Below are 22,041 nucleotides of genomic sequence, written 5' to 3'. Positions count from 1 at the left end.
GGTAGCAGATGAACTCTTTCACAACGAGCTCGACTACTACTAAATTATTATATTTTATTATATTATATTGTTGTTATTATTATCATCAAATTAGCCTTCAAATAAATAAAAAATCCGCTTGAGATCAGTCCACCTGACACAGACGAAGGCTTCGAACTTATAAGTCCTCTACTTTTACCTCGGGGTTCAATAAAACAGATATTTAGTGAAGGACGATGGATTTTGAAAATCTGACGGAGATAGTACGGAGGTAGTAGTAGTCGGAGGTAGTAGTAGTCTTTTCAGACAAAAATGGGTGGCGAGAGTGAGAATAACGATAAGTGAATAAACAATTTTCTTAAATGATACTAACGAAAGATATATCCTGAATTCCAGTGGCATTTTAGTCGTATTTTGTTCGCATTGTCGACGATCCCAAACTCGCAGACGGTATGGAGTTCCTTAGCTTACAGAGAGACGTTAGCTCGCTGTATGAGTTCTACCGGTTTTTGTAATGAGGAGTGCTCTGAGGAACTTTTCGAATTGGTGCCGCTGTCTCGTTTCCACCATCGCACCCCCCGCCAAAGGAGAAAAATTCCATCCCCACATCTTACATGCCTGGCATTGTAAGAATACACGGGCATTTCGTTCGTTCCTTTGTCGAACCTGCAATTGTGGAATGACTCCTGAAGAATTATTTTGCGCTATGACATGGGGTTCTTCAGAAAGCGTCTTTACAGGGCTCTCAAAGACTAGCAATGCATAGGCAGCCTATCTGATGTTGCAAATGTCCATGGGCGACTATGACCACCTCCCATCAAGTGGTTCGTCTGCTCGTTTGCCTCCTTTTTTACATAAAAAAAAAGAAAAATAGTCACCCCGTGAATTTTAATGTTGCTCTTGGAACGTACATATTTAATACGATTGATCGCAGACGTATATTTAAATAGACGCCGCAATTGTACCTACTTCGCGTGCCTAATTTAAGCCATAAACGCTTAATTGCCGCTGCTGCGCTTCAGAACGTGCCTAGCTGTTATCGTAGTTAAACATCAGTCAAAAATGCAAAAAATGATCAATTGTGCCTTTAGAAACTGTGAAAACAGCACCGCTATGAATAGATGAAAGAACAGGAACGTTTCCTTCCACAGTTTCAGATTATGCCTAATTTATTTTAAAATCAATTATTTTCATTTTAAATGAATTTCGAAGAAACAAATATGCAAACGAGCGTATGCCGCATAATTCGTAATACATTGCGGTTTTTACTTAGTGTACATGCGATGATTTCGTATAATGCGTTCAGTTTCGCGGTACGGATGCTTCGTCATATTCTTGGTCAAATTTTACCGATTAGTGATGCTCACTTGATGCAACACAGTTCTCGATTCTGATCGATTTAGGAAACAAAGGGATGATAATTCTTAAGATTATACAAAATGTTATAAAAATATTCTATAAAGTTTGTTGTTCTTTTTTTTTAGTTTTCCAGAGCAACTTTTTTAAAGGACTTAATTATCTTATTCTGGTATTATTTTACTATATTAATATTTGACGGCTTCTTATAATCAACAACTACTTGAAAAATCATTGTTCTAAATACGTGTCGCGTCCGCGTCTTCGATTTAATCAATCACTTTAGTGCCGAAGGAGGTTTCCATCACAAAATACGTCATCGGAGGTACAAAAAATGTGGCACGCTTGGTTTTCATACAGATCGCGGTACTTGCGGTGTTTATTTATAGATATATATCCGTGCGGTTTATAAAGATTGAACTTAAACAAAAATTTCTTCGACTTGATTCGATTCGAATGTGTGTATGACATGATATTAATAATTATAATAAATTAATGGAGTAATTTCATAAAAACAACAAATAAATATCATCATGACTTTCAATAAAAATACATGATTTTTTCTTTTATGTGCGAAAAGGAAGGCAACATTTAAATGTCTCTTAGTGGAAAAGGGATGACAATATTGTAGTTTCTCTTATATGTTAGAAAAGTAGCAATGCGAATTCCTTAAGAATAAGTAAAACACGTTTTAATTTTTTTCTTCTTCTAAATCTCTTGACAGACTTGCTCGGTTTGACAGTTGAGCCCGATAGAGGATTGCAGCGTGATGATTCGTCAGGTAGTTAATATTACGGGTTTCCTATGTTACGCCTTTAGTATTTTGTACTTGTAACAGTGAACTTTTATTGTAGTTAGAGTACAAAATATTAGTTTAGTAATCATAGGCATAATATACAAGCGATATTAGTAGATATTTCACAGACACTATGGCTTTTATATACTCCACTCCTAATTAAAGCTAGAGGCCAATAACGGTGTCGGTTCTATACTATGCATTTGTCCTTCTCTCTGCTGATCTTGGTATTGTGACGTCTTCAAGTAATGTCGCCTTCTCAGTCTCATTGGTAATGTTACACATTGTGATGATGACAATATTTACAGTAATGTAAAAGTATCTACTTTGAGCTTAATTGTCAAAAAAATAAAGCTTCAATTGAAGTAATAAAAACGAACTGATAAGGTTAACAAATGTGAGTATCAAAATCGACTTCAATATGCTGTATAGTTTTTGCCGTTGTATATTTTATTTCGAATATTTTTTGCATTGCACACAATATTAGACTGTATTTAAAAAAAAATTAAGTAAGTTTTTGATAATTGCTTTAATTTAATAAACTCATCTCAATTTCGAATACATACGTATAGTAAAGTTCCATCTTTTCTTTTTGACAGCTTATATAGCACATTTACATTTATTCTGCATCCTAATTGCAGTTCCTTTGGGTAATAAAAGCATTCGCAGTTTTACTACACAATATTGTCTAGAATTAGACACCACGATCACACAGTTTTACCATAGTATAATAAGACATGGAGGGCGACTCTAAATGTATATATGTATAATTGTAAATGCCTATACCTCTCGGAGCGTAGGGTTGTCACATTATTATTTTAGGCGTACCTACAGGTCGTAAACATGATTTGAAAAAATTAAGGTGTTCATCACAGTATTATCGTGCTATATTAAAATAATCTTTGTTAAATGCAGTACTTGCGTATTGATACATGTATACCAGCATCGCAGATTGATATATCGATTATAGGAGTGTGATTATGAAATAGGAATTAGACCCTGTCCAGAAGGAGTGTTCGAGAGGAGGATTCGCCACGTATTGTCTCGCCCGTAACGCGCGTTGGCGAGGTATTGGACGCTTATACATCGCGTCCACAAGGATCGCGTGAGTTGACAATGTGCGCGTAATTCGCGTGCAATACACCACACTTCGACAATGGCGCGCGTCTCGCGCGAGTCGAGGTACTAGGAACTCCTTGGTTACGTCCACGTTACGCGCGAACTTCAGAGCGAGTGCACATATCTCGGGAAATCTTAGTTTATTTTTTCCCATCATCCAATTAGATTTTTTAACTTTAGAAATAAGGTAAACAAACAAGCAGGGTTTGTAAACCTTACTTACCTATTTCTGCCGCCAAGCAGTAATGTCAGCGTTGCTGTGTTCCGGTTTTGAAGGGTAAGGGTGCTGGTGAAATTACAGGCACATGAGATTTGTCAACTTATGTCTCAGAGTGACGGACGCAGAGGTAGTGCCCCTCAGATTTTTGCAATTTAAAGCTCTGAGTGGCACTGTAACTGTTATGGACAGGCGTGTAGCTTACCTTCAAGCGCACGAGTTGTTCGTCCCGTCACTTCATATTATAAAAAAAATCTTCAGAAATTTATATCATAAATATTTATATATATATATATATTTATATATATTTTATCATAAATCTTAAGAAAAATTGAAAGATTGTCATTTTTCAAGTTATAAGCAATAAAAAAGAAATTGTGAATAGCCCGGTATTCATCATTTGTTGGGTCTTAGAGGTTGACAGGGTTGCTTATAGTTAATAAACAGCCTACCATAGTTGTTATAACCTCCGTGTGCAATTTGCCTATTATATGGTACATACTACAGACCTGTCCTTTTCATAACCTTAAGTATGGATGAATATTTTACACCCATAAAATGCTAAGGGTACGAAAATTACACTTCTGAAATTAATAACTTTGTCAGTACATAGTAGTTTAGTTCAAATATTCACTGAAACGTCCTCAAACGCTTGGACGCAACGTACGCACATAATACGCGCGAGACGATACGCGGCGAATTTGCTCCTTCTGGACAAGGTCTTAAATGCTGAACAATTCTGAATTTGAGGCAATCTAGTTCAAATAACCAGAAACACAGCAATAAACACGTCTACTATTTGTTGTCATTATTAAACAGCGCGAACGCTTCAATTCTATAATTAATGGCGCGTGTAACGACTCGCGCTATGCAACACGAGTGCACCGCGATATTACGCGAATGTGTGCATCCGTAGTTTGCATGGAGTTACCACATTTGTCTTATTATACTATGATTTTATTTACTATTTACAGAGTTTACTGTTAAAGTTATACAAACTACTTTAGTCTCTTAAATGTCAACGTTCGTTTATCAGTTTAATAGCTAAATTTCGCAACATGTCGTTGATTCTAAGGCTAGGATTAAATTTAGCGTAAAAAACTGAATTTAAGCGTGCGCTACATTGACTTACAATTATACGGACGTCGGGTCCGCGCTAAAAAGTGTCCGAACTTATAGGGCGTTAAAATCGTATACAGAGCGTCATTCACGCTTTAGTCTTCGTTTGTTCGACTGACAGCGAAGCAAGCAAAATTAGACAGTACTGCGATGACATTACAATTTAAATTCAACGTTTAAGTTTTGTCATATTCCTTTACATGTCACTACGTTTAAATAGGTTGACTTGGGACATTTTTATCGTGGTTTTTGTATTAGACCCGTCGTCCATTTATTTGTAAGTCAATGGTGCGCTAGCTGAATTTCATGTTACACCGTTACGGAACAAAATTCAACATTTTTACATGTTACCATGGAGACTTCAGTTGAAGTTCAGACGTAATTTCCGCTCTATTTGTCCCTAGCCTTAACCTTACCTGTCAGTATTTAGACAACATTTATTAGTAAGGGGGAAAACTCACCATGGGTGTATTTTGCGTAGTGACGAGTACATCAATGTCGCAAAAATCTCAAGATACTTTACCGGGACTGGATTTACTGACGCCTGATAGTATCGGGATACCGCCACCGCCGACATCTTTCTACGGCTCTATGGATAATATGAATGGTAATAATAATAAAAATAGCTTTTATTAATTAAATTTTAACAGTAAATTAGTATTATAATGGTACTATTCATTCGTGTATAAATGACGCAGTGGTGCAGTGCGTACGATGCACACTAGGTGATAAATTTCGCGGGACACAAGTCATATGCGACATCGTGCTACGTTGCTAGACTTCAGTGAACATGGCTGTTGACATAAAGTGTCATGTCACAGGACTCGATAATTGGGCTCGTTATTGCGATGTCGTGATAAGTGTACCCCGACGAATATGCGCCTTTTAAAATGACAGCAGACGAATTGTTAAACCGTTGGAACGTGGCTTTAAAGTAATTAAATGTGATTAATACTATTTGGTGCTCAAAATGGTAACTGTGTACACACGCTTTTATTTGTTACAACACTATTTTTCAAAGAGTTTTCCATCAAAGTTTGTGGAAATAGATACTGAGAATACGCGTGCGCAATTTTTTTAATGATAGAAAAGCATTTAACCATAAACCCGCCTTGACAACCGCGATGGCTCAAAAATGCACTGTGGGTGCTGGATAAGGCGGTCGTGGGTTCGATTCCCGGTACGACCAATATGGAAAATCAACGTTTCTAAATTAGTTCTGGTCTGGGTGTTCTGGGTAGTGTCCTGAAGTGAACTCCCTTGCTCTGGTACTCATAGTACACATGGTATTTTCCTAGTTTGAGACCAAGTGATTGGTATGGTTTTATGGCACATTAAAAACAAAATGTCGCTTGATGATAACTGGCAATAAGTCGAAGGTGGAGTGCCCATTAATTCTCGCCTCGAAACGGCCCAAGTTAAAAAAAAACGAGGGCCTTTTTTAGCTTGGACCGTTTCGAGGTAACATCGTAAAATCAGCACAAAATGAGCTAGTTTTATTGGTACCATTGTTTCTTTGCCTTGTATGCGATCGCCGCTAGAGGTCTTAAAATATTTTTAAACTAGACGCGTAAGGCTCAATTTACATTGCCGCGAATTTTTGTAATAAGCATAACATAGTGAATTTAATATCAATGCTGTAACGTACAAAATAGATACGAGCCAAAAAATATCTGTTTTCTCGAAATTTCTCGCATAGTCTTGGGATTTCTCGTACCTACTTAATTAGCACGTTGCACAATTGACATAAATTCATTCTGCTATGTACAGTTCGCTACAAATATACGCTTCCATTCCTTTCCGCAGTATGTACATTGGGCCTAATTCTGAAAACAGTATTTATATTACGCTTTCACAGGGCACAAATCGTATAACTTGCACTGAACGAACTTATAGTACGGTAGCAAAGAAGCACACACTATAGACTAATTACTTTGCACATGCATTTGGTATTATTTTCGATCATAACATTGATGCAAAATAATTATTCTTTCGGGTCATACTTTGTAAAACTGCATTTTTGGAAAACTATATGTACGTACTCGAAAATTGAATATTTCGACTACAATTCGGTACACAGCATTTACATAAAAAATTTTTAACAGTATTGGCTGATCTACAATGTTCTCTTGGCGGTGCTGGCGAGAAAAGAATACTTTTCGTGACTCTCTGGTTGTATTGAAATATACTCAATAAAAGTGTCGAGGGATCGAGCACGTTTTTGCCCATTACTGAAAATCAGGTTTTTATTTAATCTTTTTCATACCATTGGTATTTTTGGTCAATTTAATAATTAAATAAATCATGTAATAAATTTATTTAGATTTTTTATTTACCTTGAATAGGGTAATCAAATATTTAAAAAAAATACCTTGATCTCTAGACACTTTTGGTGTGTGTATTGTAATTGATAGAAAGATCTAACAAATTCAACGAAAAATTCCTTCGATAAGGCTGAACTTGAACCAGGAGAGAGCGCTTTCAGCTTTTGCAGTTCGAGTCCAGCCGGATCGGAAGAAGTTTTCTTTGAGTATGTTCGATTTTTGTATCAATTTATAACAACAAACTAGTGGAGTGCTTTCACAATAAATATAGGTAGAAATAAATATTGAAATATGTTTACGTCAGCATATTTCTATTGTAAGCTACTGGGTCAATGTAAATCAGCCTTAAATTGCATATTACTCTTTAATACAAATCTCGTCTTTAAAGACACTATAGAAATTCTAATTAATAATAACATTAGCACAATCACCAACTGCAACATAGTGTTATCACTTTGTTACACTTAAGAAAGATACATTAAAAATACTTAAATTTATTCTTTAAAGACAAATGTAAACAATTTGTTTTCCAGATGAAGGTGAGCCTTATCATCCTGAAGCTAGTGTTCCATGGAATAACAATTGGAGTATACCGGTGATTATCATTTTATTACCTTTAATAACGGAGGCTGGAACTAACCCTCCACCATCTTATTCATCTATGAAATATCATGATTATATAAACCAAACCTTTGGTATGGTCAAAGGTTAAAAATGTTTAGACCCACGAGTAATGCGAAGGCGTCAATCCTTCTTTGGGTTCAATGGGTTTTTAAACATAGTTAAATTAAGTTCACATAGCTCTTAAATTATTTATTTTCAAAAAGAACAAATTCGCAATTCGTATTTTTGTTTTATGGTTAAACTAAGTATAAAAAGAAGCTTCTACTTGTTTTAAACCGTTACGTGTTGTGAAGACACGGTGTAAATTTGGTAATTTTTTAATACATTTTTTTATAAATTGTATTTTAAAAAAAATGGTAGATGAAAACACAGCTGCGCGTTAGAGATACTGTGTTGCTCTAGGACGCTACTGTACGATAATCTTTACGGACCTAGGACGGATTAAAGCTTGGACTTGCGATTCAAACTTTTTAGTTTTTAACAATAAGGTGAACAGAAGGTGACTTTTTGGGCGAAACGTGTCAGTAAAGAGTTAAAATGTTTGTGACAATTTTTATTGACGACAGCCAGCGCCAGTACCCCCTCCGCCCGTGCCAGCGTTGGCGCCCTCTTGCGGCGTGTTCCTGGACACGCCCGAGTCCCCCCCGCCCGCGCCGCTGCCGCCCAAGCCCATCCCGCCCGCGCCTATCCCGCCCACCTACACGCCGAGCGCTGATTTCATGACGCCACTGGTGAGTGAGACCCATCAGGTACCAAGCGATATGTAGATGTGCATTGCTGGGTCGGTAAGATCAATTCGATAATGTTGCAGCAATTATCAAACACACCAAGGAATGTACTTTTACTTCGTACAAGCGCAAACTGGTCATAAAGCGAATGGCTCATTGGCTTTATGACCAGTGCATTGGCACTTAAATCTAAATTTGATAGTATTTATGTATAAATAACTTGTTAAAAAAGTAAGAAAAGAGTCGTCATTCGGTATTTTACGAAGTCTACTATTAAAAAATTGACCTGTTAAAGAAGTCAAAAAAACTAGAATTCATAAAAAGCCCACGACTAGATTGACCAAGATCGTTAATTCCCTGTACGCTTTAAGTCAAACGTCACTGGTAGCTATAGTTACCAGCAAATTACAGTACCCGATTGGTGAACTGTTTTTGGTATTACCACACGTATTAACACCAAATTTTTACTAGTATTTCACTGTTAAATACTCGATATCATAGTATAAACAAAAAATATTCACGATGATAAGAAATTATATATGCTATGATGACGAAATAGATATGTCCATACTAAGAATATATTCATACTTTAGGTACATTAACTCCCTCAATTCCGATCACTGGTAATAAGGTTCATGGTTACTTTTGTGTCAAAGTAGAGCTTTAAGCAAAGAATTAAGGACGAACGGTACGAACATCGATATCAAGTAATTTGAGATCTTATTCAACACGATATGTTTTCAATATTTCGAATATTTCTATACTTTATTGCATTTTCTACAATGTTTTACGAGGTGGTAGGTTATTTTTTTTACTGCCCCCGAAGTGCATCAAATATTTATGGAAGAACACTGCTTTTTACTTAATATTTTATTCATTTAATAAAATCTTACCACTGACTTGTTCTTGTTCGTGCAATTATAGTTTAAAATAAAATCATATTCATAGATAGCATACGCAAAAGCAAAATAATTAAAGGCATTTTATCTAGTACCGATCATGAGAGGTTTTTGCAAGGTAATTTACCATGCCCCGATCCATAATAGGAATCAGATGTCTAATCTTCTGAAACATAAGTGAAAACGCTTTTGACTATATTATTTATACTGTCGATTCCGTATTTCCGGCTCAAGTGCTCTGCAATAATTACTAAATAATGTACTACATTTTTCTGTTGATTTCAGGATGCGCCTCCAAGTGATGTTGATCACAGAGGTATTCTGCCACCCCCGCCACCGCCACCAGTGTTGCCTTTATTAGGAAGTAAGTCAGATAATTACTGCTTATTTATTTTTAAATGGTACTATTACATAATTTGAACTCGCCTCATTCTAAAAATCTATTTATTTCGTAGTAAGCCAATTAAATTTCAAATCATGTAGAGATGTTAAAATAACGCCACCCTTTTGCCACTTTTTTTTTACGGAGTTTAGTTTTTAAGATATTTTTTTTCTCAGATATCGAAGACGTGGACCACAGACTGTTACCAACATTACCGCCGCCACTTCCGCCGGCCACCGTGCCAACTAATAGGCACCCAATCGGGCAGCAAGGTAATTTAAAATTATTATTGTTATCTTATTATGATTCACAGAACAATAAATTCGGTAGAAGTGCTTATTGGGCGTGACACGTGTACCAACAGTACGCGGAGTTCAACATATTTTTGCTTGAGTTGAAAATTGCAGTCTATTAATCCACTGTTAATAAAATGTTATATTTCCAGATGTAGACCACAGAAACCTCATTTCGCTAACGCACCAGCCACCCAGACCCTCACTAGTACTCCACGACCCCCACGTTCCCCCCATGCCGACTAGCATGGATCAAGTAAGTGTGTCTGTGAGTATTGCATGATTTGTGTTTGTATTTAAGATGTGCCGTTGTCGGCGGTTGAGTTTTCAGTATTGCTCGAATGTCCGTAATGAAAGTACTTGATACGGGGCGGTTTTTGTTAATTTTTGTTCCTTCTTATGATACGAAGTAACGGGACGAAGAAGTCGTTCACAGCAGTTGTTGTGCCACTTAGAGCTCTAAATCGCAAAGATCTAAGGGGCGCTGCCACTGCGCCCGTCACTCTGAGGCATAAGTTGACAAGTCCCATGTGCCTATGATTTCACCAATACTGGTGTTCTCCTACGTATTCGAAAGGTTATTGTCCTACTACTCTATTCAACGATCTCATTGAATTGCTGCTATTGTAGTACTTAAAAACATTTTTATCTGTATGTCGATGTCTAGAGAGTCGATCGTCAAGTCGGTCATTGGTAATCTGCGAATTTCTGCTTTCCTGGTTGTCCAAGGCCCATTTATTCGCATGTGAACTGTTAGCCGGGTTAGCGCTTGAGTTAATTTGTTTAAGACTGTTTTGTGAATTGGAGCTACTTGTCCAAGTATGTGTATTCACGTTTCTTGCCTAATTAGTCTTGTATGTCATAGATCTTAAAGTGTACTCGTTCAATTTGCCTAAATCAGTACTACTTGTACAATTACCCTGAAATGGATTTTCTTATTGAAATATTGATTTAGTTTTATTTATCATTGATGGTATTTCTTAAGTTTTTTTCGCATTGTTCTTATTTCTCCACGTTTGTATTCTAAATTGGTCCAGCTTGTCGAATTTGGTCCTAGTTTTGGACTGACTTTGCTTATAATATTGTCTCGGGTCTGGGTTAATGGTACCGTCGTTTTCTCCTATTTGCATAACAATAGTGTTTTAGTTACTTACTTTGGGATCAAAGCATCGTATGTGATGTTGTCTAATATTTATTATTATATTTGTTATATTGAGTCTGGGCTTTTTGATTACTTGCTAGTTTTTTTTATTGTAATACTAAGTGACGTGACGAACAAGTCGTGCGTCTGGTGGTAAGCGACACGCCCCTGCATAACAGTTGCAGTGTCACTCAGAGATTTAAATCGTAAAGATCTTAGGGGTACTGCCACAGCGGCGGTCACCCTGAAGCATTTTTTTTAAATAACGTAAAGTTGTGACCGTAATTTCACCTACACCATTATCTTTCTAAACCAGAACGCAGTAATGCTCACACTACTGCTTGGCGGCAGAAATGATAAGGTGGCAGTACTTACCTGGAAGAACGTAAACAAGGAGATCTACTGCGACTAAATATAAATAAATAATAAATACTAGTAATGACTGCTTAGAGATTAGTAATCAACAATATTTTTTATTCAAAAAAGATGAAATTCCCCAATTTCGAACTGTTATTAAAAAATTATTGATGTGATTATTTAATACGTATGTGTATATATGTATGCAAGTAGATTTTACGAATACTGCATGTATAGTATTGTTGTTTGCATCTACAGGCTATCTACTATAAAGTCTGTAATTAAGGCCCTAATTATTGATTTTATGCGTTTCATTTTTTTTTGAAAATTTTGTATTGGCTACATTGATTTCGATCCAGCGGCACTCGACGTGGATATACGCTTAGTCTAAGTGGGCCGCACCAACGTTGGCAGGTTTTTTGCAATTCCAACCAGCTTAATTTTCGGCTAGGGAAATAAATTGTTCAAATATTAATGACGCCGTTTTAGTTTTCACTAAAATCTGCCCAGTCACTCCTTTGAGCTTTTATGTCTTGTAGTTTTAGATTTGGTCGTCAAAAATTCACTCTCTAATGGTATTCAGTGTCTTTACAAGCCTTCTCGGTTATCTGTAATTAGGTGTTCACGCTTCGCCTTTTCTTCGGGTATCATCGGCAGCCGTCGCCAACGCAATGGAACGTTGCGGGGCGCGCGGAAGAGGGCGCACGAACGCTCGGGGCTCGCTCAGCTAACGTTCACCGGGCTGGTCATGCCTTTTATATTGAATTTATTACTTATTTGTGAATTTGTCAAAAGTTAAAATATACGTGCGTGTACCTTATGGACTTGGAGTGTCATTGCTCACCATCATCATCCTTTTAAGCGTGCACATATGGCCTTTTCTACGATTATTTTTATTTAAAAATAACAATAATCGTCTATAGAACGGACTGATTACAACATACGCGTGCACGCTTGAAAGGGGGCCCTCTTCCGCGCGCCCCGCGACATTTCATTGCGCCGGCGACGCCTGCCGACCCGAAGAAAAGGCGAAGCATGAACACTAGGCATTTCCTTCGTGTTTTTTCTTCTATTTACTTTAAATGAAAAAAAATATAGGTGTATGTAGATGTAACCAACAAAGTGTGCTGTTTATTTCAGGACTACAGAGTACCTCCACTGGTGCCTCCAACAGATATCGTCGAAAGTGTTGATATGGACTTGTCGGAAGATGAAGATCAACGTAAGTCAGTTTTACAACAGAACATACGATAAAGGCGCCTTCAAAATAGACGGCACCAGCGGTGGCGCGGTGGTGGTTGCGTGTCTGTAGTGCTTTAGTAATTTTTAGTTGACGAATTCTGTGGCTCTAGTGAAAAGGGGTACAAGTAAAACAATGCCAACTTTACAAGGAAACGCGAACACTTAATATCTTATTAAGCTTTAACTGTTTTTCGAGTCTCCTTGCAAAGTTGGTTTTTTTGACTTGTACCCCTTTTCACTAGAGCCACAGAACTGTGACAGCTAAAGAGGCGCGCACGTGTCACGACAGAGGCGCCGCAATTGCGCTTCTAAATATATGAAAATGCGCAGTGGCGCTGTTGCAGCGACACTGTGGCGCCAGAGGGCACAAATGCACAAAGGGCAGTCATGAAGCCTGACAACGTCGTCCAAGTTGCGCAATGTGGTATGCAACTCGGCAAAAGCAATAAAGATTAAATTTATTTGCTTTAGCCATTGAATGGCTTTAGCGCTGTAAAATTCACGTGTTATATTGTAAAGTCGTTTCTTTAGTGTTTAAAACCATTATTAATGTGTGCAATATTTGCGTCATACATCAACTGTATAATATTGTAGGAAATCTTCTTGCATACTTCAATAAGAAACTAAAATATTCTCATTATTTTTCAGAAGGAGTGTACCCAAACCAGCAATCAAATCAAAACGAGCGACGTCACAGTTTCAACAACAACAACAAAGTATTAGTTGGAGGCAACAACGGCAAAACCAATCACAAAGACCTCAACACAAATCTCATACAAATCAACTCCCGAGACTTTGAAAAGAAAGAACCACATTCAGCACCAGTGCTACCACCTCTCTCGAATCCATTCGAAAATATGCCACCGGCGTTAAAGAAATTCAATATGCCGTTCCAGAAATTTCCCGCTTTCCATAGAGATTTCGAAGAAAAAGAAGAGAATTCAAACGACAGTGCCTGCGATGAAGAACTACGAAGCAGAGGTATGGAGCATCCGGCAATGAGGCAGGCATCCCCAGAATTCGAGTTCAGCAATAGTGAGTGGCAACAGAGACCTTTTAATAACCAGAGATTCCCCAGAAACTGGGGGCCGCGGACTAATGGCGGTGGATTCAGGCCCCAGTTCGGCCCTGGGCCGCCGCACATGTGGCCCAGGAACGGGCCCAGGCCTCCAAACAGATGGATGGGCCCGCGTCCCCAAAGGTTTTGGTGATCTGTGATTGTACAGTGTAGTGTTACTGTGAATTATAATGCAATAAGACTAAAAGCAGCTAAGGTTTTTGTAAGTTTCACTAATTCTAACGGCATTTATGTCACATTAGGATATTGTTGACTTGCGAGGTTAAATTTTATTAGTAACTGATTATAAGGTACAACAATGAAGGTCCAGAAAAGAGCTTAAAACAGAGAAATTTGTACGAAAGTATACCGATAAAAGCAACATCCGTAGTAAAGTAAAATTTGTTGTCTGACATGATATTGTCTTTTGAGAGTGGTACATTTGAGTAGTAAAAATGCGTTGAATCGGGATTCAAGGGTGGATATAGAGATAGGGCGCCTTAAATCTTGTGTTTAATAAATTTCCTAAAAAAGAATGGTCACAGCACGATTAGAATTGTGAGAAGAATTCACGATACTGCCTCTTACTTATTCTTAAAGGAAATCAATACTTAATGTGACGTTAAGCAAGAAATTTTAAAATTAGACTGAATTTACCGTTAGAGCGAAACTTCTCTAGCTGCATCATGTATAGTGTACATAGTTAAAACTAGTATGAATCCATTTGTGACTTTTAGGGGTGGAAAATTGAAATCGGCCTTAACAATTGAGCAACTAACGTTTACATGCGGCTTTCCTATTGCACTAAAACTGCAATCGAGTACGCAGAAACATGATACTGCCCTCTTCTAGTTATTTTCTTAAAACACCATTTACATGCTAATTTCAGAGTGTAATATCATTGTAATATTAATTTACTGCACTTGATCCAAATGTGAAGATTTGAGTAATATTCACATTACACTATCCTAAAATATGAAGTATTAACTTTCATAGCACACCGAAATCAGACATTTTTAGTGTGTAATATCAATTCACTGCCTTGATGAAAATATGAAGATGTGAGTAGTGTTATTCTTACACTATGGTAAAACATGAAGAATAATTCTCTTAACACACCAACATCAGAACAATTAAAATGGTTTTTATTGCGTCGCTTCGTAAATATCGTCATAGAGGTCGAATTTTAAGTAGAAATAAATTTAGTAGCAGTAGAACTCTTTGTGAAAGAGTTCGTCTAAGGAAGTACTCCATACCTATCTGCTGCCAAGTAGTAATGTGAGCATCACTGCGCTCCGGTTTAGAAGGGTTGTCACTTGTTCCACGTAGAACTGAGTACATGGAACCACTGGAAGCAAACATATGTTTTAGGGTGACGGGCGCAGTGGCGGTGGTCTTTGAGATTTAAAGCTCTGAATGCAACTGTTATGGATAGGCGTGTCGCTTACCACCAGGCGCGCGATTGTTCGTTCCATCACTTGATATTATAACAAATCAAAATAGAACGTTGTTTGTTAAATGATTTCAATTTCCCACCCATTTTTCGTTTTCATTAAAATATGTATGTATATTATTATTTTATTTGAGAGAGTTTTTGGATCACCTTGAGTGGTTACTTTTTATGTACAATATCCCATGTTATACAGATGCTGTTTTGTCTTATATTTGTTAATTTCTAGTCTATAGATAACATGACTTGACTATTTTGTGACTATGATAATCGATAGTGTGCGGCTAAGAACTGGAACACCATTTGCATTATGCTAATTTCAGTGTCCTGAGCGCTTTATTCTCCACACATCAGAGTAGTGTACTAATGATGTCTTTACTTTTTAAGTATGAAGATCCAATTGGCGCAAAAAACAAATATAATGTATTGCAAGATTAAAAATAATTATTGGCACAATTACTATAGGCAGTGAAGTTCAGAACTCAAACCTTGTTTACGTTATGCTAATTTGGATGTCTTGATAGGTTGTTCTCTACTTATAACGTAACATACTTATTGTTTTTAATTTATACGATTAAGTATACCATTTAGTATACTCAAATTGGTAATTGGTTTTTAAGGCGATAGTTATGCAATAGTAAAGCAAGACTGGACTAACTGTTGGCTAAATTGTGATACCTTGTGAACCTTTGGCCTTATACACAATATAATTTGTAAAATGTAAGTCTTTTGGTTAGGAGTTATCTATGTAATTTAGCTAACAAATCTGTAATATAGGTTACGTTTCTCGAATTCTGTATAATAGAATTAGAATTTAATTATTACGTACAATATGTCACGAAAAAGGATTTCACAGTCTTAATTTAATTTTATGAGCAACAAAGCTAAGGTCCGTTTACATTATGCTAAATTTAGTTTGCTAAATGGCTTTGCACCTAATTGTATAATGACAACTGAACATTTAGCCTACTATATTAAAGTGTTAGCATTCTTTAAATGGTTTGAGAGTTGGCAACATGAATAGTACGTCATAAAAAGTTTAGTTATGATTGTACGTGTTTCTGGACACTCGGGTATTATCAAACGTGAACGGTTGTTGTTTTCTTCTGCGGTATAAAAGGTGTGTAGGTTTACCACCACACCAGCAAACACAAAAAAAAAACAACCTTTATACCATTATTTTACTTTACATTCCATTTCATCTTTTGTTGGCATAATAAAATAAATAAAATTTTAAATCAAAGAGAGTATTTACACAAAAATTAATTGTTTGATAATAAGTACAGCATGTTATTATTTATTATTGATAATCGAACAAACATAAAGAAGAATTTCTTCGATCCTACTCCGAATTTTTCTTTATGTTTATTAACAAACTAGTGGGTAATTTTCACAAGTGATGAATATCATTTTAGTTAAAATATCATGATGTTCAATATAAATGAAATAAAATAAATACAGTTGTCGACAAGACTGTATCGCAGCTATTAACGCCCTCATGTGATATACTTATGTATGATATAGAGAATATGTGTGCCAAGGAACAATAAAAGCAAACTTTAATGGTATTAAATGACGTGTTGCCTACTCTTACCAAAACGCATAATCATATAGTTTAACTTTGATCGCAATAAGCATAATTTCTTGTGGATTTTTAAGCTCCGACCGTGGAGAGCTCGGCTTATGTTAGTCACTTTATAGTATTTACAAAATGGTCAAGTCTTCAAAGGCATATTTTGTACTTCGTATGAATTACGCCAATTAGTTAAAAATAATGGATTAAAAATAGAAACTCGCTTTTATCGTAGTGCGGATAGGGAGAGCGGTAGACATAGCACCTAACATAAAAACGTTTGCTTTGCTTCACTCTTAATAAAGCTTAATAATAAGGTTGTATGTTATTTTGTCTCACATTTTTATTAGGATTAAATAAAAAAATACCCCGTTCCAAATTTTATACTTTTATAGACATTATTAGGTATAAGGTTTTTTAATAAAAAGCGCAAACGTCCCTGAAGAGGTGGTTGGTAATTATTATATAATTAAAAAAAAAACCAGGAATCTTTTCCCCAAATTTCTACACTCTCAAAACAAAACTAGCCAAAACCAAGCCTCGAGTTAAACTAATTCTGGTTTTAAAGCTAGTTAATTAAAATGTACTCGCATTTTAATGTAAATTAAAAATTTATACATATACTTTTTTTGGTAAATTAATATGAACAGTCCTTTAATAGACATAGAGAGAGAGAGAGAGATTTGCTTTTCATTCTTTATCAAAAATAGCGTATAATAATTTTGCCACTAGCTACTTACTATAGAAAAGCAAGATGAACAAGGAATTTCCATTGCAATTTTTGACTCTGTCCGTACTACGCAACATACTTCAGCCCTGCGCCCTTAGAAGAGGCAGGTTTTATAGGGATTGAACAGCTGAAGGTCGTCCGTCACTTAACGGCTGAACAGACCAACATTGTCTGGGTTCATAATTTATTTTCAATACTCCGTCCGATACCCAGTACTCGAATATTGAAAAACGGGCTTAACATTGTATGGAATAGAGTATATTTTAATGACGATATTTAGTTCAAGGTGCGCCGATGACACAGCCCAATCTGAATCATGGGAACAATTTGTGGAACACAGCTGGTTTTCTTACAGGCTAAATGACGAAATTACTGACAACTGTAGCGTAATTACGGTACAGTTTTCAGTTTTCCTGATAGTTGATAGTTTCAGAGTTTTTGTTTTGTATTAACAAATATAAGATTTATTTTTTGCAGATTTACCAGAAAAGAGGCGGTTTTTTTAAAGCATTCTTTTAATAGCATGTATGTTTCTTCTTAACTTTCGATTTATGTGGAGGAAATATACCTATTTCTTCGAATCTAAATCGCGTATATTTTTTTTTAAACAAACCACGAGCTCTTTAAAGGTCCCATGTTCACGGCTGATTGTCAGTTTTGGGTGAACATAAATGAGTAATTTTCAGGTTACTTTACCTAATTTCGGTGGCAATTTTTATTATTTAAATATTCCAGAATACTATCATGAAGTTTTACTTAATATTTGAGTGTACTGACCTTAGATATTATTTAATATTTCATGATAATATATTCGAATACATAAATAATAAAAATTGCCACCAAAATTAGGTAGAGAAAACTGACCTGAAAATTATCCACAGTCTTTAGATCCGAAAAAAATAGTTTCATTTCCTATGTGTAACAACTGCGGAAACCTAAGATTTAGCTTTATGGTTACAACAGTCTAAATGACGAATATTTAAATTTATACATTTTTAAGTGCTAATTTGTATATTTTGTTCAAAAATTACTAAAAGTGCTAGTACCTGCAGATGCATTTTTTGCTTGTTAATTTTGCGTATTAACTAATATGTGACTAAGACAACACAAACACTTTACTACTTTTCGATATACCAAAATTTAAACTATTTTTTTCTCTGAAACAGTCAATCACAGGAGTGTAAAAGTTGTAAGCAATGTCATTATTTACCATAAGAAACCAGCTCAGTAGGTATTCCACAAATTGTTCCTATTAATATTTAATATTGACTAATTTCTAGGTCAGTTTTCTTTACCTGATTTTGGTATATCTATTATTTTTATTATTCTATTTTTACTATTTAAGCATTGAGTATATTATAGTGAAATACTAAATAACATTTCGGGATACCACACTCGAATTTTAAATATACTTCATGATGGGATTCTAGTAAATTTAAATAAACAATGAAAAAATTGCGACCGAAATTAGGTACGGAAAACTAACCTGAAAATTACTCAAAAATTATCAGTTTGAGCCTAATGTGTGCGGTGTCCGCCACTACGTCTGTTATTTTTACTTAAAGAAATAATAATGCATTTTACAATACGATTTTAATTACATTTTTTCTGTTTTGAGGCGCGGCGATGCAGTTTTGTGCTGGGGCGTTACAAGCACAAACGTGATGAATATATATTCCTCATTTAACAAGACTCTAAAAAGACCCCTTTCCGTTGTCCTGTAGGGCTAGCACGACAGGGCGCCAGTTGCACGAGATCTCTGCGAGAATAGCAGTATCTCGCGCTTTATATCGCACTGGCGCGAGTCGCGCCTTATCGTGCTAGCCCTACTGTGGATTTTGACACTGAGACACTGAATGCGTAACGTCCCGTGTCGCAGAACATTTCCTCTTTTGCATATAACGTGTTACAAAAGGGGTCTTAAAATCTAAAATGTTGGTTATCCAAAATAGATACGCCAGTAGTTTAGCCCGCTTGACTGTATAGGTCAAATAAAAAAACATTAACAAGCTTTATGTAATCTTCAATTGAACCCCTATTCATCACAATAGTGTTTATACCAAAACAATTTTTCACGAAGCTAAGCGAATTTGCCTTTTTTTTCTACGTTGTTGAAATCCAAATTTGAATGAATAAGGCCAAGGCCGGTGCGTGCCAACAGTAGGTCTCTTACCCCTTAACTACGGTGAGGGCTTGCCTTACTCTTAAGATCACACCGTTATGTACATACCGTATTGAATGAACCAATTTCCGTTTTTTATTACGTAAACAGCGAGTTTCTATTTTCTCCTCGGACATGCATTTCAGAGAAAATAAAAAGAAGTTGAGAATTGATTTTATTTAAGACTTTTTATTCAATATTGTTACCAACATTTAGCGATAAGGTAGCTAGCTGGCGTGCTTCAAGAACGCGCTCGCAATAAATAATTACAGATGTAACAAAAAGGCACTGATACATATTTTAATTTAATTTTACTGTTCAATGCCTCTACCATGAGATTACAGTGACAGTTATCGTTAGCGACCGCGTAAAATGTTTGTATACAAAATATTGTTTCTTCTTGTGACCGCTAGGGGCGTTGTACGATTAGCCATACAAAATTGTGGAGTAATTTACGCCTTTACTTCCTTACCAACAAAAAAGAATCATCGAAGTCTGTTCACAAATGTCTTAGTAATTACGTAACGTACGTACACAAAAAAATGCAGTTGAATTGAGAACCTTATTTTTTTAAAAGTCCGTTAAAAAGCTAAGATGTTCATTACAGTATCCTCGTGCTATGTTGAAATAACCTTTGTTAAATGCAGTACTTACGTACTGCTATTATCGTATCAGCATCGCAGATTGGTATCTCGATTATAGAACTACGATCATGAACTAGAAATGAATAACAATTCTGAATTTAGTCACTCTTGAACTCACCATAAACACGACAATAAACATGTCTACTATTTATTGTCTTTTTTAAACATCGAGCAAACGCTTCAATTCTATAATGAATGGCGCTTGCGACGACTCGCGCTATGCAATGTGAGTGCACTGCGAGATTAAGCGAATATATGCATCCGTACACGGGTACAAGCCGCACTGCTTTTTTAATAATATCAAGTGACGGGACGAACAAGTCGTGCACCTGGTGGTAACCTACACGCCTGTCCACAACAGTTGCAGTGCCACTCAGAGCTTTAAATCGCAAAGATCTGAGGAGTACTGCCACTGCACCCGTCACTCTGAGACAAGTTGACAAGTCCCATGTGCCTATGTAATTTCACCAGCACCCTTACGCTTCGAAATACGAATGCAGTAATGCTCACATTACTGCTTGACGGCAGAAATAAGTAAGGTGGCAGTACGTCCCAAGACGAACACTTTCACAAGGATCTTATACTACTGCTAAGTTTGTTTAGAGTTACCCTACTTGTCTTACTGTACCACGGTAATGGTTTATAATAGAATAGAAATGATGTATTACAACCAGGTATAAATACAGTTGTTACAAAAAAATAATAATATCATATGAACCATGGCGAATTGTACCTACTTAAATCAAGGTTGTATTATAATAACTTGTAATATTAATCTCCGCAATGGAAATTGAATTAGGCACCAATTATAAATATAGGCTTATTCATGCTGCTTTTATGTCATAATAATATATATAACCTTACCTCCGGTTAAAAAAACCGACCTCAAAAGTCATTCATCCCCTAGTTTGCCGCCCTTAGAGGTGGAATATTTTGTTGAAATTTAAATGGGACCACATCTGAGGTACCTTCTTTCCAACAAAAGAAGAATTAATCATCAAAATTGGTTCACAAATGGCGGAGTTATCGCGTAACATACATACAAAAAAACATGCAGACGAATTGAGAACTTCCTCCTTTTTTTGAAGTCGATTAAAAAGAGATTTACCGTGAAAACTGGCATTATGTCACCTTGGTAGAATACATAGATACCCTTGCGGCTATATTCGTTATCATATTCAGATAGAAACTCAAACAAGGTAAAAGTTGTTAAACTATAGATCGCATCGCAAACTTTGAAACTTCGATTCAAGTTACCCTTTCCAGTTAGCACCTTCAACTTTGACCGTACACAGGAATGTATTCAGATTTACAGCCAAATGCAATAATATTTCCTACATTGAAAGGATTGCTTTAGGATTCAACCGCGTAAGCGCGTTTGAGCACTGCATCCGATTTGTGTCCGTTCCGAATCTGAAACTATACAAATTTAGAAAACTCGGACCCACTTCGGATATCGCTTGTGCACTAAGTGCGCAAACGTTCTAAGGTTTGTGATGACGCTGACCTCCTTCATCGTCATCCCACCCTAAAGGTGGGATGATCCCTTTTTTTTTGGTTTCTGGCCATTTATTTTAAAAATTTTTTTGCTGTTCTAATGTTTGTTCTATCTATCGTCACTGTCATCAAAATTCTTGAAACGAGAGCACGTGCCCATTAAATCACAAATCACCTTTATTTTGTTAAATTCCACGTCGTCCATTACTTATTAAAGTTATATACGAGTTATGTACGAGTTATATAGACCCTTTTGAGTATTGTGTATTTGTGGTATTTATATATATTTGTGAGTATTGTGTTACTTACTTTTATAGGAGGTGTTTTATAATAATTGTACCTACATTTTCTTT

The 22,041-nt window shown here is 36.2% G+C and overlaps 1 protein-coding gene across 6 annotated transcripts in view; it reads left to right on the top strand.

Moving 5' to 3' along the window:
- LOC113227459 (regulation of nuclear pre-mRNA domain-containing protein 2) overlaps positions 1–17,028 on the top strand; it is a 32,280-nt gene extending 15,252 nt beyond the window's left edge. The window contains exons 8-16 of one of the 6 annotated variants that reach the window (XM_026460396.1): positions 2,060–2,116; positions 5,068–5,193; positions 7,444–7,505; positions 8,101–8,265; positions 9,447–9,525; positions 9,720–9,815; positions 9,989–10,092; positions 12,475–12,556; positions 13,228–17,028. In XM_026460396.1, the coding sequence (XP_026316181.1) occupies positions 2,060–2,116; positions 5,068–5,193; positions 7,444–7,505; positions 8,101–8,265; positions 9,447–9,525; positions 9,720–9,815; positions 9,989–10,092; positions 12,475–12,556; positions 13,228–13,787 (1,331 nt within the window). In that variant the 3' untranslated portion in view covers positions 13,788–17,028. Of the gene's footprint in view, positions 1–2,059; positions 2,117–5,067; positions 5,194–7,443; positions 7,506–8,100; positions 8,266–9,446; positions 9,526–9,719; positions 9,816–9,988; positions 10,105–12,474; positions 12,557–13,224 lie in introns of all 6 variants that reach the window. The other 5 variants (XM_026460394.1, XM_026460393.1, XM_026460395.1 and 2 more) reach the window with 5 other exon arrangements.
- Positions 17,029–22,041: the final 5,013 nt, after the last annotated feature.

Source organism: Hyposmocoma kahamanoa, unplaced genomic scaffold, assembly GCF_003589595.1.
Source record: "Hyposmocoma kahamanoa isolate Upper Pololo Valley unplaced genomic scaffold, ASM358959v1 210, whole genome shotgun sequence".
Lineage (NCBI taxonomy): Eukaryota > Metazoa > Arthropoda > Insecta > Lepidoptera > Cosmopterigidae > Hyposmocoma > Hyposmocoma kahamanoa.
Note: the sequence above shows the minus strand (reverse complement) of the source record. Positions and strands in the feature narration are given on the sequence as shown.